This window comes from Magnolia sinica, chromosome 5, assembly GCF_029962835.1.
Source record: "Magnolia sinica isolate HGM2019 chromosome 5, MsV1, whole genome shotgun sequence".
NCBI classification, from domain to species: domain Eukaryota; kingdom Viridiplantae; phylum Streptophyta; class Magnoliopsida; order Magnoliales; family Magnoliaceae; genus Magnolia; species Magnolia sinica.
The window spans coordinates 113,489,724-113,505,743 of NC_080577.1; the positions used below are offsets into that span (position 1 = coordinate 113,489,724).

General features: G+C 42.4%; 1 protein-coding gene across 1 annotated transcript; it reads right to left on the minus strand.

The window, feature by feature from the left end:
* Positions 1–7,774: 7,774 nt before the first annotated feature.
* On the minus strand, positions 7,775–8,932 carry LOC131246789 (auxin-induced in root cultures protein 12-like). The gene has a single exon (XM_058247199.1). It carries the CDS (start codon positions 8,915–8,917, stop codon positions 7,958–7,960), a length of 960 nt encoding a protein of 319 aa, XP_058103182.1. The 5' UTR covers positions 8,918–8,932; the 3' UTR covers positions 7,775–7,957.
* Positions 8,933–16,020: the final 7,088 nt, after the last annotated feature.

Here is a 16,020-nt window from a genome sequence, read left to right on the forward strand (position 1 = left end):
ATCACACCCTCCACGTCGATGTGTTGGATCCTAGAGGCAACTTAAATCTCATTGATTAGGTGGACTACATAGCATCCTCAACAGCTTTCTTTATCTGGAAAGTTTTGGAGAATGGAAAGAAATTAAGGTCTGTGGCTACAAACCTCAAAGGGTGTGCTCGAGTGGTGGCAACAACACCAATTGGCCTATGAAAGGAAATGGAATGGAAAATATTAATAATTGGGCTAAAATGAAGTTAAAAATGGACAGTAAATTTTTGCCTCTTGATTATTACCACCTCATATAAAAATTTCCAATTGCGACAATCTAATGATCAATCTGTGCCAAAGTATATAAAATCAATTTTTTTTATTTTACAAATCATTGGGTTTTATGAATGAGCTTAGGGGAGTAAATAATGAATGGTTTTGAATAGGTTTTGTTGAAGGGGCATGTGATGAGAATGGGTACAAAAAAATGGGGGTGTTGAAAGAGATGTGTTGAGAATGGATTTGGTGAATGGGTTTGAGATGGTGTTGAGAATGGATTCGGTGATGGCTTTGTGAAGGAGGAGAAGATATGTTTGGAGATGTTGAGTGAGATGAATTTAGAGATGAGTTTAAGGAAATGAATTTGAGGGATGGAAGTTGAGGAGTGATTAAGAATGAGTTAAAGAAATGAGATTGAGATAAGTTTGGAAAAGGTTTGAGAGAATGAGGATTGAGATGGGTTAGAGTGAAGAAGAAGATTATGGGTTTGGGGATTGGGTTTTTTTTTTTTGAGATTGGAAGAGGGATAGTTTTCTCTAGGGTTTAGAAGGGATGATGGAGGGTAATGGGAGTAGTAGAGATAAGTTTTATGGACTCTATATAGTATTAAATAACAAGGGAAATGGGCCCCACTCGTGTGTATGATGAAAATGAGGAGAGGACCTATCTTGTAACGTTTCTTATACTTTTAGTAACCTAATTATTTTTAAAATTTTTATAAGGATTTACCATCAAGTTTTAAATCATCTCACCAAATTTTATACCATTTGGAGTTGTAAATAAATTTTAAAAATTTTAGAAGTAACCGCCGTCTAAAACTAATAATTTTTGGATAGTTGTCAATTCACTCCAAATTTAATTATATTATAATTTTTATTTCATTTTTATATAAAACTAAACTTGTTAAGCTTCAATCTGGCTTTTGAATCACCTAAATCGGAGTTGTAACGAATGAGATATGAATTTTTAAAGTCAGACAGAATTTGCAGAAAAACGGGCCGCCCGACCCGCTGCGGCCCGCCCGGCCCGCTCGATCGGGCGCTGGCTGCGCCGGCCCGGGCGCTGTGGCGCCGGCCCGCTGGACGGTCGGGCGCTGTGGCGCCGAGGTGCTGGAGGGTCGCATCTTGCGACGACCATATCTTTCAAGCCAGGAGGAGTTATTCGATGTGCCATATATGAATTTGGGGTAGGAGAAGATGATCTACGTAATGGGCCTAGTTATATTGTGGGATTCCTCTTAGTTAGGGGCTAAAATCTAATTTTTCTATAATTTTACTATTTCTGGTGAAATTTCATTCACCCTCAAGTCTTTATCTTAGAATGGGTTAGAACTATTAATTTTACCTTAAGACGATGGTTTTAAACATTTAATCCCTCAGTTTTGGTTCCATATTTCTCTTATTTCTAGTAAAATTTCATTCACCCTTACCTAATTATCCCAAAATGGGTTGGAACTATCATGTTTGGCCCGGTATTAGCTCATTTGAACTTGGACGATGATTTCAACCGTCAAACCTTTCGATTTCCGGCTCGTTCCTAACAATGTAATGGGGAAGTTCAAGAATAGAGTGATGACAGGGGAATATCTTAGGGAGATATGTTAGAAAGAGGAATTTATGACTTAGGCCGGTTTGGCTAGTGGCATTTAGTTGTACTAAATGGGATTACAATGCTAATCCCAACTCAAGATTTGGGAATGACATGTCGAAAATGAGTGTGGGACAGAATTTAAAATTAATTTCATAGGCTTTGTAAAATAAGTCTTGTGGTGGAAGGTGTAATATGAGATTTCTAAACCCCATGATGATGAATTTTCAAGTGTAATTTGAAAGAAAATTCTAGGATTTACCTTTAATTGCATGCATTCCAAATATGGTATTGGAAAACAAGGGATACACCCAATCCAGGGACAATACCTTACTCATGCATTTATTGATACTTTTACAATTCCATCCACCTTAATCCCACCTAATGCAGTTGACCAAATGGGCCCTTAGGGATTGGTGGACTAGACTACCTAAATTTCCTAGTTAGTCGTATCGGGTCTTGCCGTTAAGTTCCCGAATTCTTACCTAGAAATGAGCTGAAACATGTCATAAGGCTCCCAGGTCGAATTCTAATATTGTTATGCTCGCTCACCTCAGTCTAAGCCCTTCTTAAGTTAGATTCTTCATCTAAGACTTGTCAATTCGATACTTGAGGCGAGTCCTATTGTTCAGTTTCAGGCTCGTTTGTCTCAATGGGTTGAGGTACCGTAAGACTCTCGAACCTATTTCCTAGTGTCACTACTTACTCTCGCTACCCAACCCTAACACTCTGGAAGTCTTGCCTTCCGTCTAAGAGCATCAGCTCAGGGATTGGGGTGGTTCCTAGCATTTCCGTGTTTTCTATTACGTTTCCTCTCAACTCAGCGGACGCGTTAGTGAGTTCATGACCCATGGCCCAATTGATTCTAAACCATGCTCTGATACCATCTTGTAACGCCCTGAAAATTGGGGGTCGTGCATATACTCGACTCCCGAGTTCCCGGGGTCACTTATAGCTAATTTTCATTAATATGCGATCCAGTCTAAATACGCAGCCTGGAATCTCCTGGAACATGAAGAACATCCACACAAGTCCACTGAAATGAAATAGATCGAATACAAATATATATATATATATATATATACATGTCCAAAAGAATACATGGGTTGCATAAGATGCTACCCAACAAAATCACAAAAGAATAGCAAGACCAAAAGAATAGGATTGAGCCCCCTGCTCAGTGATCCAATCCCGCCTCTCAAGCTGGCGGAGAACCGCCCATCAACTGGAAGTAGGACAGCTCGTCCTCCTCGTCGAAGCTCGCCTCACCTGGCTCCTCTGCCCCTGAACCACCTGCATCTATAAACGGGTCTGGTTGGTGTTTTAAAACACCGTCCCAGAGTGGGAGTGAGTGATCAACTCAGTGGGTGCTATTAACCTCAAGTTATCACAGGCATTAATTATAATATAATCTTAATGAAAAGCAGACAATCACATACGTCTAAGTAATCTTATTAATGCGCATGTATGCAGCATGATATGATGCATGCCCTCACCACAACGCTCCCTCGTGCGACACCATCTAACGATCGCCAATGCCAACACTCCCTCAGTGCGACCTCGACTGCCGAGTCGCCACCCTAACTAGTGCGATGCAATGATCTTGTTAGCCGTGTGATTAGTTAGGTCCATTCATCCAGCAGATTTGGGAATCTGGTATACCCCACGTATCAATGCCCTAAACGGGTTGCGAGGCCAAGACCCCCCAATGCGTGAGGCCGAGACCCTGCGGTCCGTGATCCCGTCGGGTTCCTCATCCCCGACTTCAAGCACATGAGGAGTGCCATAAGAAAGGGATAGCTCGCGGTCACTACGGGGAGGCGCGGTACCCAAGCATAGGCTGACAGCTCGAACATAGTGTCTCATTCCACCATGCCCGGCTCACGAGGCTGTGGACCAAATTTCAAGTGGGTTATTGATGGGCTACAACGGTTGTAGGGTGTTTCAGGTTCCATACAAGTGTGAACAAGCAGGGTTAACAATCAGGGTTGGTCAGACAGTAGGCTAGACCACTTGAGTCGGGCGAGCATGAGGCGAGTGACATCGGGCACAAAGGACCCATGTAGTCGAACTACAGCCACCCACACACACCCGCCCAAATGCATGGGTCTAGCCATAATATAGTCCAACCGATGGGACTACCGTCACTTCTCAAATTTCTGACCAACCCAAGGATAGGAATAGGGACTCATAGCATGCCAACTACCAAAGTAACATCAAGCATATTCAACACCATGTTCTCATGTTGCTCAACATACAATTCAAATTTCTCTAACAAGCAAACTATTAACATTATGAATAAAGTGTATGTGTGTGGTGTGGTTTGGTGAGGAAGCTAACACTTCCTTCAACTTAAGAAATCACATGCACAAGGGTAATGAATCATACATCCTATGAAGCAACAACACATAGAAAAATCAAACATGGCATGAACATATAATAATCCATATATAAAATCATGTGAGAGATAAGAACAATCGTCATAAGAGTCAAACCTACAATTCTATACTATTGCAACAAACATACAATTTCTAGGGTTCCTCTAGTTCTCCTAATATGGCATCCAAGCAATCAAAATCATTAATCTCATACTAGAATTGGTGCTAGGCCACCTAAGATCAATAGTCCGCACCTTCGAATTCGTTGGAGGCTTGAAAGACGACTTAGGAAGAGGGATTTTTAGGGTTGAATGGCCGGAATCCCTAAAGAAAGCATTTGTATGTTAGAATCCATGCCAATCTCTTCTTAATACATGGATTTCAAGGAAAAGGGGTAAGGGGTTTTATCTAGATGACCAACGAACGATTCTTGTGGTTGTAATGTAGGGATTTCCTTAGAGAAGTGGTGGAGAGTTGCAAGGTTGAGCTCCCTTGGGCCCCACCATCAACAACACCCTTCTTCACTCTCTTCTTCCTCTCTCTTTCTCCTCCTTTCTCCTCTTTCTCTTCTCCTTTTTCTCTCTTCTCTCTTTCCTTCTCTAGGGTAAAATCGTATGGGGAGAGAGAGAGCCCAAATGAGGCCCTTTTATAATGCCAGATTTGGTGGAAATGGCCCCAGGTGTTGGGTTTTTACTATACTAGACCTATGGGAGGGTCTTTCTAAGCTCTAGGGCCCACTATGAGGTGTACACATTGATTTACACCGTAGGATAGTTAGCCCTAATGATGATCTACGTATGGACATGATCGGCCCGCCATTTAGATGCGCCGATCAACAGATATGATTAGAAGTCTGTTCAACGGTCACCGATAGTCGATCGGGGCCGCGGCTATACGGATATGAGCAGAGAAATATCCTTACTCCACGTGTGAAGTTCGGTCGCAAACCGACGGTCCGAAATCCTCAACTTTGCATAAGAGTGGACGACTCAATTCACTTAAGTTTCAACTCCTTCCTTTAGGGTATTTGCACTTCTCATGCACTCGTCCTTCAGCTCAAGTTAACTGGTTCTGGACCGTACCCAGGTTCGATTCCCGCGATGGACGTCAAGCCCAATGAGACGGACATTATTCTATAGTTTTGGAACTAGTGGTCCACCAACGAGCGGTCTAGAGCTTGTTTGGATAACCGGGGCAGTTCTTGTGGCCCTCCGACCATGAAACTTACAGGATAAGTGCTTCATGGCCCGATGAAGGGCCATGCAAAATTTGGGAATGATCAGATATGGGGTTTAGTCGCACGGGCTCGATTTGCGATCAACGGTCACCGTTTCACGATTGGGTCCTAGAGTTTGTGGACGGGTGTAGGAAAATTCATTAGACCTCCTCTGAAAATGTAGAAGAGATCCGACGGGTGGATAGCCTTGTATCTCAGCTTCATTTGCGAGCGTCAGATTTCGATCTTGGCATAAGTGGGGTGCATTTAGTCAGTGCTAGATCCCATTTTTGGGTGTCCACTGGGTCCGTGGTCCACGATGGTCCACAAGCCCAGTGAGCTCTATGGTTCCTTAAATTTTTAGATTTTTCTGACCTTCCCGCGTCGCAGTACAGCCCGCACGGGCTGTCGCTAGGTGTAAACGGCCATCTGGCTTGGAGGCTCGCACCAGGTCTTATCAAGACCCGTCTGGCCTAATCAATTGGGCAAATCTTGGTCTAATTTATTTGTGATACCTCACTACGAGTAGCTTAAACAAACGGTCTTGTGGTAAATCCTACGTGGACGCCCCAAGGCACTGTTCTGGTTGGGCGGGACGTTACACTACACCTGATGTTCAAGTGATCGGGCGGATTCATTGGCTTCCTACAGTTGATTAATCGGACTGGTGCGGTTCTTTACTGGTACCACCCCTGTATACACTAACATTGAGTGTTAATGGTTAATAAGTAATATTATAAGTTAATTAAATTTAAAAAAATTAAAGGAATTTTGAAAATCCAAAATAGTGAAAATTCAGGATGTTACACTACCCCTTTGGCTATTTGGGCGGCGGCGTCTGCAGGAGTTCGACTGTCCTTCGAATTCGCCCCAGATGCTATAAGACTAGGACTGGTTCATTGGCTGCCGATCGCATCCACGATCAATCCACATGGATGAATGGGTTGATGATCAGAGCCCTTCAACCGTGTGGACCAACTGTAGATGGACAGTTGTACCATTTTCTCAGCTATGGAATAATCTTATCCGTTGGTTGTCGAACTTCAACCGGACGGTCTAAAACAAAAACCTTCAGCAGTCCATGTTTGAAACCTAGCTGGCTAGGACTGTCCTAACAGTGTGATATGTGCACAATCATCCATCAACAGGAGGGCCCCGTCAGATGAGGGCCATGATCATCTGATTAAGCAAGCCAGAGGGCCCACTGTGGATGGATTGAAGCGACGAATCTCAATCGCAACGGAGAGAAGAGAGAAGACCTAGAAGCAAGATGTGGCCTTGGTGGTGAACGATTTCATTAGCGGAAGCAGAGAAATCACGAAGAATTTGAGGAGATTGGCCGATGGCTGTGATCTTATCTCCATCGACAACGAGGCCGCCGTTTCGGAAGACTCTGTTTTGAGAATCGACGATCACGATCATCGCGCGGTGGAGTAGAATGATGGATTGACGGCATGTCTTCTTGGCGTCCATGTTTCTCGCTCGTTGCAGAAGAAGAAGAAGCGAAGGAGAGAGGTGGGAGAAGAGGGTCAAGATTAACTCTACCTTATCGCGATGAATGAACCAGGAGAGTACAACGCCTCTTGGGCCCACCGAAAATGAACGATCTGTAGCTTACACCCATCACGAGACATGTGTACTTCAATCTAAACCGTCCAAGTAGTTCAGTCCATTCTAGATCGGTTTTGAAAAAGACTCGCATAAAATAAATGGACCAGAATCCTCCACAACAACGGCTACAAGATGCGGCCTTGGGCAAACGACCTGAAAGCAATACCACGACACCCAAATAGAACCGATGCCAGGTATGGGATCGACGTCTACATCCAAACCACTCGTCCATCTACTGACAACATTAAATGCACCTGATATGGTAATTCTATACACATCATTACACCCTACCCAGTTTGCCCAAACAGGCCCTAAAGCATTAGGGTAGGGTTAGGGAAAACCATGGGCCATCCCTACCTCGACCCATTACCACCCCTAGTAAGGTCCATATTAAATCTTTAAGATGTGAGCTAGGTCAACATGTGAAAACAACCGAGAGTGCTTCCACATGCGTCACACGTAAAATTTACTAGTTTATAATAATAAGGAATGAAAAAGACCTTTGGAAAGCAACCCATTTAATTGGAATTTACAAGCCTAATCACAATATATATATAAAACATTTCAATAGATTTCAAACTGGAAACTGTTTCCAAGCTTTTCCAAGTAATTTACTGTCGTTGGATTGCATTTAGAGATCAGTCAACCAAATCAAAGTTTAAGTGTGTGTTTGGTTGCAACAAAAATCATTAAATTTCATCAATATCATGATATTTCAACCAAACACTCCAATAACAAAAAATAATAATCTCAAAACGACTATTCAACTGACCAATGTATGAAAGAAAAAGAAAACACAACCATCTCAAACACAAATATCGGATTAGATCAGATACCCATCTCAGTCCAAACAAGATGATATCTATCAACAGTCCAAATCCGACAATCTCCAAAATCAGAAACTAAAAATCCACCCATCAAACACTGCATATAAAAATCACAAACAAAACCAAGCCCATCATAAACGACGGCCGATAAATAGCACGTCGAGGCGAGAAAGAAGGAGTCGGCGATGAAGACGGCGACGAAGGCGACGGAGCCGATGCTGGCGCTTTCCCTATTACGCTCACCGTTCCATTCTGCTGCCCGCCGGTCCCGGTCCCACTAGTCGCCCCCTTCAGAAAATCCAACGTCTGTTTCGCATTCAAATTATCCGTGGCGAACGCATGCTTATCAGGTAGACCGTTGGTTACAGTGGACCCCACCTGCCATACCTGGTTCCACGTCGTCTTGTTCTGAGGCAACGTCACCGTGGCGAAGATCATCATTAGCCCTTTGTCGAACACGGCTGAAAGATCAGAGACGTTGATTGAGATGGGGGAGGGCTGGACGGGGCCGTAACCGGTGATGTTGAAGGTCTGGACCTTCATCAACCCGTTGGATTGGAAAGCGATGAGGGCCTGGGACCCGATCATGCCTGTGGCCGTTGGGTTGATAGCCCATGCAATCCAGCCTGTTGGTTGTGCGGGAGGAGCGACGAAGGCGATGGATGCAGTGGAGTTGGACGGATAGTAGGTCCAGAAGAGGGAGGAACTGAGGTGGGGGAGATTGCTGCAGAGGGAGAAGCTTCTGTTGTTTGAGAAGGATTGAGAAGTGCAGCTGGTTGTAGGTGTAGCTGAGTGGCATGGGGTTGTAAATATCGCAAGGAGAGATATAGCAGCTACAGCTGCAGTAAGAGAAAGAGAATCCATGGATTTTAGATCTTGAGACGTTAAAACAAGGAGGGGTTCGAGTAGAGGAGAGAAGGGTGCCGGAGCCCTTTTTGTAGGAGATTCGAGTAGGAATTCGTTTTGCATCCGTCGCGATTTACTTTGTATTGTTTGTATCCGTTCATTGGGGACCGCGTTCGAAGTAATGGAAAGATCAGAATCGTCCATGTTGTGGATACTATGATATGAGGTGGATATTAATAAAATTAGGCTGGATGAGTTATTTGGACATCAGGACAATGGATGGATGATTTTCAGCGGTTTTAATTCAAATCTTATGTATCAAAGCATAAGATCGTTAATCAAGTGTTTTTATTGAGAATTACACATTATTATTATTATTATTATTATTATGTTATAGAGAAAATGAACGGTTCAAATCTTCGGCCCCAATGTGCGGCGATGTACGCTAAAATTTAAGTCGCGAGAGAGGAAAAAGGAAACCGAATGAAAAACGGGAGAAAGGAAAGTCGGGGACGCGGATTGCGTGGTGAAACCGCGCAGGTACGTGCTGTAAGAACTCTGTGGGACCCACCTTGATGTATATGTTTTATCCAAGCCGTCCATACATTTTGAAAGAGAATTTTATAGTATTATATAAAAAATTAATGATATAAAATTCTTAAATGGACCACACTAGAAGAAACATTGGGGATTCAATGGGTACAATTGAAAGCTCCTTGTAGGCCACAGAAGTTTTGGATCAAACTTATATTTGTTTTTTTGGCCTACATGCAGGTCTGTGTGTACTTATGAACAGTCTGGATGAAAAATAAAAATTACCGTGGGCCCTAAGAAGGTTTCAACGGTGAACATCACTATCCCCACTTCGTATGGTTCACTTGAGATTTGGATATGCTTAAATTTTGGTATTAACCCATAAATTGATCAGGAAAATATAGATGGACGGCGTGGATGAAGCATAAACATCATGATGGGCCCCACCGAGTCCTTACACCACGTAGCTACGTGGTGTTGGGTTCACCACGAAATCCATGCCTGAAAGTCAGATCCCTTGTCATGTGGAATTTTATTTTTCCGTTTTTAATGTCTTGGGATTCGGTTTTAGAAGTGCAAGTGGTGCGAGTTGGAAAGAACGACTACGTATCTGACTCGCGAGTCGCGGCTAAGTTCGACCCGAATCGTCCAGGACACTTGGTATACAATAACCGAGCTCTATGGGGCCCACCGTGTTTTGTATGAAAAATCTTCTCCGTCTATCATCTGAACCTTTAGATGGTAGTGTACTTGAAAAAACATCAGCCCGATCGAATACTCAAATGGGACACACAACAGGGAATAATGGTATAGGAACGAAGACCATGGGTTTGTTCACAGGATCTATCATTGTGTTTAAATTAAATCCAAACCGTTAAACGGGCGTTTATCCCCAGGATGAAGGAATAATACAAAAATCATCTTGACCCAAAACTCATTCAGTCTACACTGCATGAGCGTAGAGGTTTTAGACCTGATTTTTCATCTTTCTGCTTGTTGTACTCCACCGGAATAATGATCAGGATTAGATTAATGATCTACGGCAAAAATGATGGGGCTCGCCTGATGTACGGAGTAGATGTTACAAAAAGAAAAAGAAATATGCACTCCATAGAAATTGAGTGTTATACATTTTCGGACAACAGATGTTGTAGTCGTGTGCAGGATTCCCGTCCGCTTAAGATTACGATTTATAACCGGCGTGCGTTGCGCCATTGGATTCCTATATAAAGGGATGGTCCCAAAATCGGAATCGTATCCGTCCATGATTTGGTCACTACCATACGGGCCATACTAACAAAATTACGACCAAGGGATGATAATGTCCATCCATATGTATAGCTTCGTGTTCAACATCATAGAGAAAACTTCCAAATAGATTACATATAAATCCATCTTAATCATTATATTATAGGATATCTGAAAATATTTCCATATGATGAACGGTTCAGATCATTCTGATATCTCTTCATATGCGTCTCATAAGGCGATACATGCCAGGGTTCTTGAGTCGCGACACAGGGAATTTGAACTCTCGAAGCCGTACAATAATATACGTGAATCGAAACACTCCTCCCAAATGCACAAGTTTCGTTGCAATGTACAGATCGGTACCGTTCATATTGTGGGACCTATCTTAGAGGGACCATGGTTCAAAATTGACACAGATCCGATTTTATTTTTTTCACTTATTTTCACTTCCATATATTGAATGCCCACCGTTAATTCCTTGGTTTTTGTAGAGGCGACCGATAGGATGTCAAGGATCATCACGTTGGCATGATTTTCTGACAACAGGACGTCCATTGTAAGTGCACTTGATGGACGGTCCTGATTCACACATATCTCTACCACATCTGCGGTGGAAGGGTGCCCAAGTACGGTAGCCGATTCTACCGCACCACGTGAGTATCGGGACCATTCATCCAGAAGGTACCACATGGTATGTGCGCAACACGGCTAAACCCAAGTCAACCGGTGAAACATTTGCCACGTGAAACAGTACTCGATGAACGGCCTGGATCATCCCGTAGCAGGGGAGATAGAGGGAGCCTCGAACGTCGAGCCTATCTGGCATTTCTGCGGAGAGTACGGCGAGAAGACCTTTTACTTTATGTCCGAAGGACGTTATAGAAATAGAAAATAGAAAACTTTGAATATTTGATACGCGGGCAGAATTAGGTAGATATGCAGGCTAAAGTATTACTTAGAAATTAAATACTTGACTTTTAAATAATTAAACTTAGACTGTCCAACTTACGGGTCTCATTTTAAATGTATCTTACTATGGGATTAGTGAACATTTATTGAAGGTTACAAATGAAAATTTTCCAGTGGACCTATTTCAACAAATAAGTGTCCACGAATCAGAGATTAGGATTTCTCAACAAATTTTATTTTGGAACTGCAACGTAGTGACAGTACAATTTAGACGGTTTTGATTTTAGGTAATATGTGTCTAGTGGACATGTTTTGAGTGCCAGCATATCAAGTGCCATACTCTGCCAGTGTATAAAAAGGGTGGAGAGTAATACACATACGTGCATCCAACTCTACTTAGATGGACTTACACGTGGCACACTGGGCGAGATCATCGCTCCACCTTGCTTTTTTTTTAAAAAATAAAAAATAAATTTTTGCTTTCGTTCATCAAGTGGGCCCCACACAGATGGCGAATTGGCTTGGTATGATTAGATCATCAGTCGGATGCCACAAGTAGGAATGGCCAGATCAATCATGCAATTCAAAAAGCTTCGTGGAACGCTGAAAATCTAGCAAGTGGATGGCTAGGATCGCTCAGTGGTCCACTTTCGGCTACCTGTTGAACTAAAGGAGACAGTTGACGTGTTTACCAACCAATCTACCCAGGTTTGCCCGAATACATCCCCATGCATTGTAACATGATATGTGGGGACTTTAACGGTTGAATCTGATTTATCTTTTAATGATCCAAACCGTTCATTTGTTGGGTCTTGCGCTACATGTGGATACCAATAAATAAAAGTTCCTCAGTTGGATCATTTCAACCCTTTGATAATTTGGTTCCTTACATTTGAATATGGACCGCCACAATATGCTTTGTATAATCAAAGAATTAAAATATTCAATCTGAGAGGTTTTTTTTTTGTTTTTTTTTTTTTTGAGAGCGTCTCACATCCAAGGGGACCCTTTTACATCAACGGTTCAGATGAATGAAAAAAAAAAAATCCAGATCGGCCAATGGATAAAATTCCAACTTACAATGTGTTAGGATGTAAAAGAGCAAACCTCTTGTGATGAGAAATCACATGGACCTAGTTACTTTCGACAAAGGCTTCACGGTACAGTTATTTATTTAATGGTCACCATTCAATGAGACTGAGGGAGCAGACAGGAACACGTGTTAGAGATCCAGACCGTTGATCAAGTAGGAAACCCGTGAATATGGTATGGATAAATAATAATGTTGCTTTATTAATAGAGCAATTCAAGCTCATACGAAAAAGAGAGAGAGAGAAAAAAAGGACAGTTAAGCCAAACAATCCAAATTCAATGTATACTAATACGTGTGTCTAACTTATGAGTGTACTATTTTATTTTTGGTACATGGCATGATCATGGGGCGCATTACTTGATGAATGCATGAATCTGGGACACCTGTTCTATCGGTCCTGATCTCTAACAGGTGTTCCACTCCTGCAAATGAAGGTCACTCATTGAATCACGACAGTATGTATGAAAAATCGGGCGGTGAAATCCAAACCATTGATCTGATGTGCTACAACAGCTTAAAAATCTCCTTAATGGGACACCGATCCAGGAAATAATTACCCATTGCAACATATTAGATTGAATATTATGATCATCCAATCAGCCCAAAATATGGGATATGTCTACGGGTGTACATCGAGTCGAACAAGGTGAGTTGGTCTCAGCTTGACTTGGCTAGCCACTAGCTGACCTCAGCTTGAACTTGGCTTGGTTTGGTTTGGTCAGCAGCTTGGGCCAGTTCAAGCCAAGATTGAGCCGAGTTCGCCGTTGCAGCATTTTCACAAACACCTTGACTACAACTTCAAAATCTCTCTGTATTCGAGACAACAGCAATGGTTTTATAGGTATTTCATCAAAGACCTTGTAAGCAACTTAATTTTTTTTATTTTTTTACTTCTTTGAGTCATTTCATCAAACACTTAGTGAGCAACATCAATATCAAAGTAACCGAGTCACCAAACTGGCTCGATCCGAGTTCAATTTGAGCTGGGTTCGATCCGAGTCGAGTTGAGCTCAAAAAATCAGCTCGATTCGGCTCGAACTCAGCTTCGAACTAAGTCGAATCGAGCTTTTTCAAGTCGAGTCGAGCAAGCTAACTGAGCTAGCTCGGTTCGTGTACACCTCTAGATATGTCCAACTAGTTGGACCGCTAATCTATCAATCAAGCAGTAAATCATTTTCATCCTATCATATATGCGGGACATCCAACCATTTAAAATATTGGCTATCTCATAAGGATCACCTTGTGCAAAAATCAAATCGATCCACCCAGTAGAGAGGGGCCGCCTATCCGACGTTTGGATGCTTTGACCACACATACTTACAACTTACCAGCTGATTGGACAGCTATCTATTGTTGACCCAATTGGACTTGAGCATTTTTTAGGTCTCTGTATAAGTTTTAAATCTTGTAATGTGGGGCATGGTGTTGATATGACAAATGAAAGCTAAAACCATCAGTGGTTGAAACTGTAACTCCATCCCACCACTAAAACCTACCAAAAGAAGAAAGTAAACAGGTTAGTGGTGGAGCTACTGATATATTACTGTCCTTCCTCTGCATTCACCAAAGAGAAAAAAGTTAGACCGTATTCAATGGGTCAACTCACTGACTTGACACAACCTACCATGACTTAGGTTAAGTCACTTGATGGTTGTGATTATTTAAATAAATTTATAAATTAAAGTCTAGTCACATTTGTAGAGTGGAATGTAAGGACATGATTTATTTAGGGCCTGTTTTGATACCACTACTTTTTCTACTTCTAGCGGTAGATAAGTAACTTATTTGAGATAAGTAAATTTGGTTTATCTTTTATTATAAGTAATTTTTTAATTTAAAATTACATAATCACTTCATATTTCATTTTAAAAAAAATAAATTATATGGACACTCACACCTCACACACACCTAGAGCTGGGCATCGAGTCGAGTCAGAACGAGTTAGGGCTGACTCAACTCGATCTGGTTTTGAAATAGGCTTGACCCAAACTCGATATGAATCGATACTGAGTTCAGCATGCCTGACTCAATTTGAGTCCGGTACGACCTAAACTGATCTGAACTAAGTTCGATCTAATCAGAAGTACCGAGTCGGGTTGAGTTGGCACCGAGTCGGATTGAGAGATGAGGGAAGGAGAGACCGAGAGAGCGGAGAGGAGAGAGAGGAGGAGGGTGATGGTGGTGGGTGATCATTGCTGGGCTTGAAAGATGAAGAGGATGAGGGAGGGAGAGAGAGAGAGAGGCCAAGCTTGTAAGATGAGGAGAATGAGGGAGGGATTTTAGAATTGGGTCAGGATAGAGTGCGGTGGGTAGGGTCAGAGAGTCGGGTTTCGGATCGAGTCGGTCTAACCGGATCGAGTTTCGGGTTGAGTCGAGTTGAGTTACTAGGTAACTCGAAATCGACTCAGTTTGAGTTTGGATTGGGTGAAGTCTACTCGGTTCGGACCGACTCACCCATACGGCTCGGGTCGAGTTGGATCCAAATGACTTGGATGAGTCGAGTTAGTTTGATCGAATTGTCTGGTGCCCACCTCTACACACACCCATACCACACGGTGGGATTTCACCACAATGCAATGGGTACTCGAAACCCATAATCTTTGGTTCCTAATATGTATGTGGGACCCATAATTTATTTATCCAAGCCACTGGTACGATGTTCTATCGTGAATGAACCGTGCCCAAAAACTCTACGCGACTAGAGGTTTATAAATATCAAACATTTTAATCTTTTCACTGTTAAAATGGATGGTTGGTATTTCTCTTCTTAACTGTTCATTTACATGCAAACAATAAAAGATGCCATAGCTAACCAAATAAAGAGATTTTTTTAGCATGGTACATCCATGATGGGGCCCATCAGATCAGCAAATTTGATGAATGAATCATAGCCCTACATCTACAGAGTAGGTACCAAAGATTGAAGTAATTATTAGCGAACTCAATTTTGAGCCGAGTCTTTCCCTGAGTCCTCGACTCACCTGACTCAGCTAGATGAGTCGAGTGGAGTCAGAGGTTTTAAGATATGATCCAAACCGTTCAAAATCCTGTGCCCACCTCACCATACATGAGACATAACCTAAGTGAGGACACGTGTGGGCACAGGATTTTGGACCGTTTGGATCATAGATTCCAACCGCGCTCCCTACAACAATGTATTGTATCATATTTGCATCCGCGGCATGACATGAATATCCCAACGTCCGTTATTCAGTGATCATGTCCTCTAATCAGAGTACAAAAACGTTTTAACTGATAAGATTTTAGATATCATAACGTTCAAAGTGGGTCCTGCAATTTGGACGGTTCAGGTTGAGTAAATTTCTGCCACCGAGTACAACTTCTTAGCGCCAGTGCATCAAGCATCACGCTCTACCAGAGTATCAAATAACTCCACGGTTTACTTCTTACCTAACCATCCATCCGTGCGTGTTATTTTTACACCGTCGACTATTTTTGGTTGGCCCTGCCACGTGTAGCGGTGACGATGGTATGCCACCATGCTTGCGTAGTATGGACG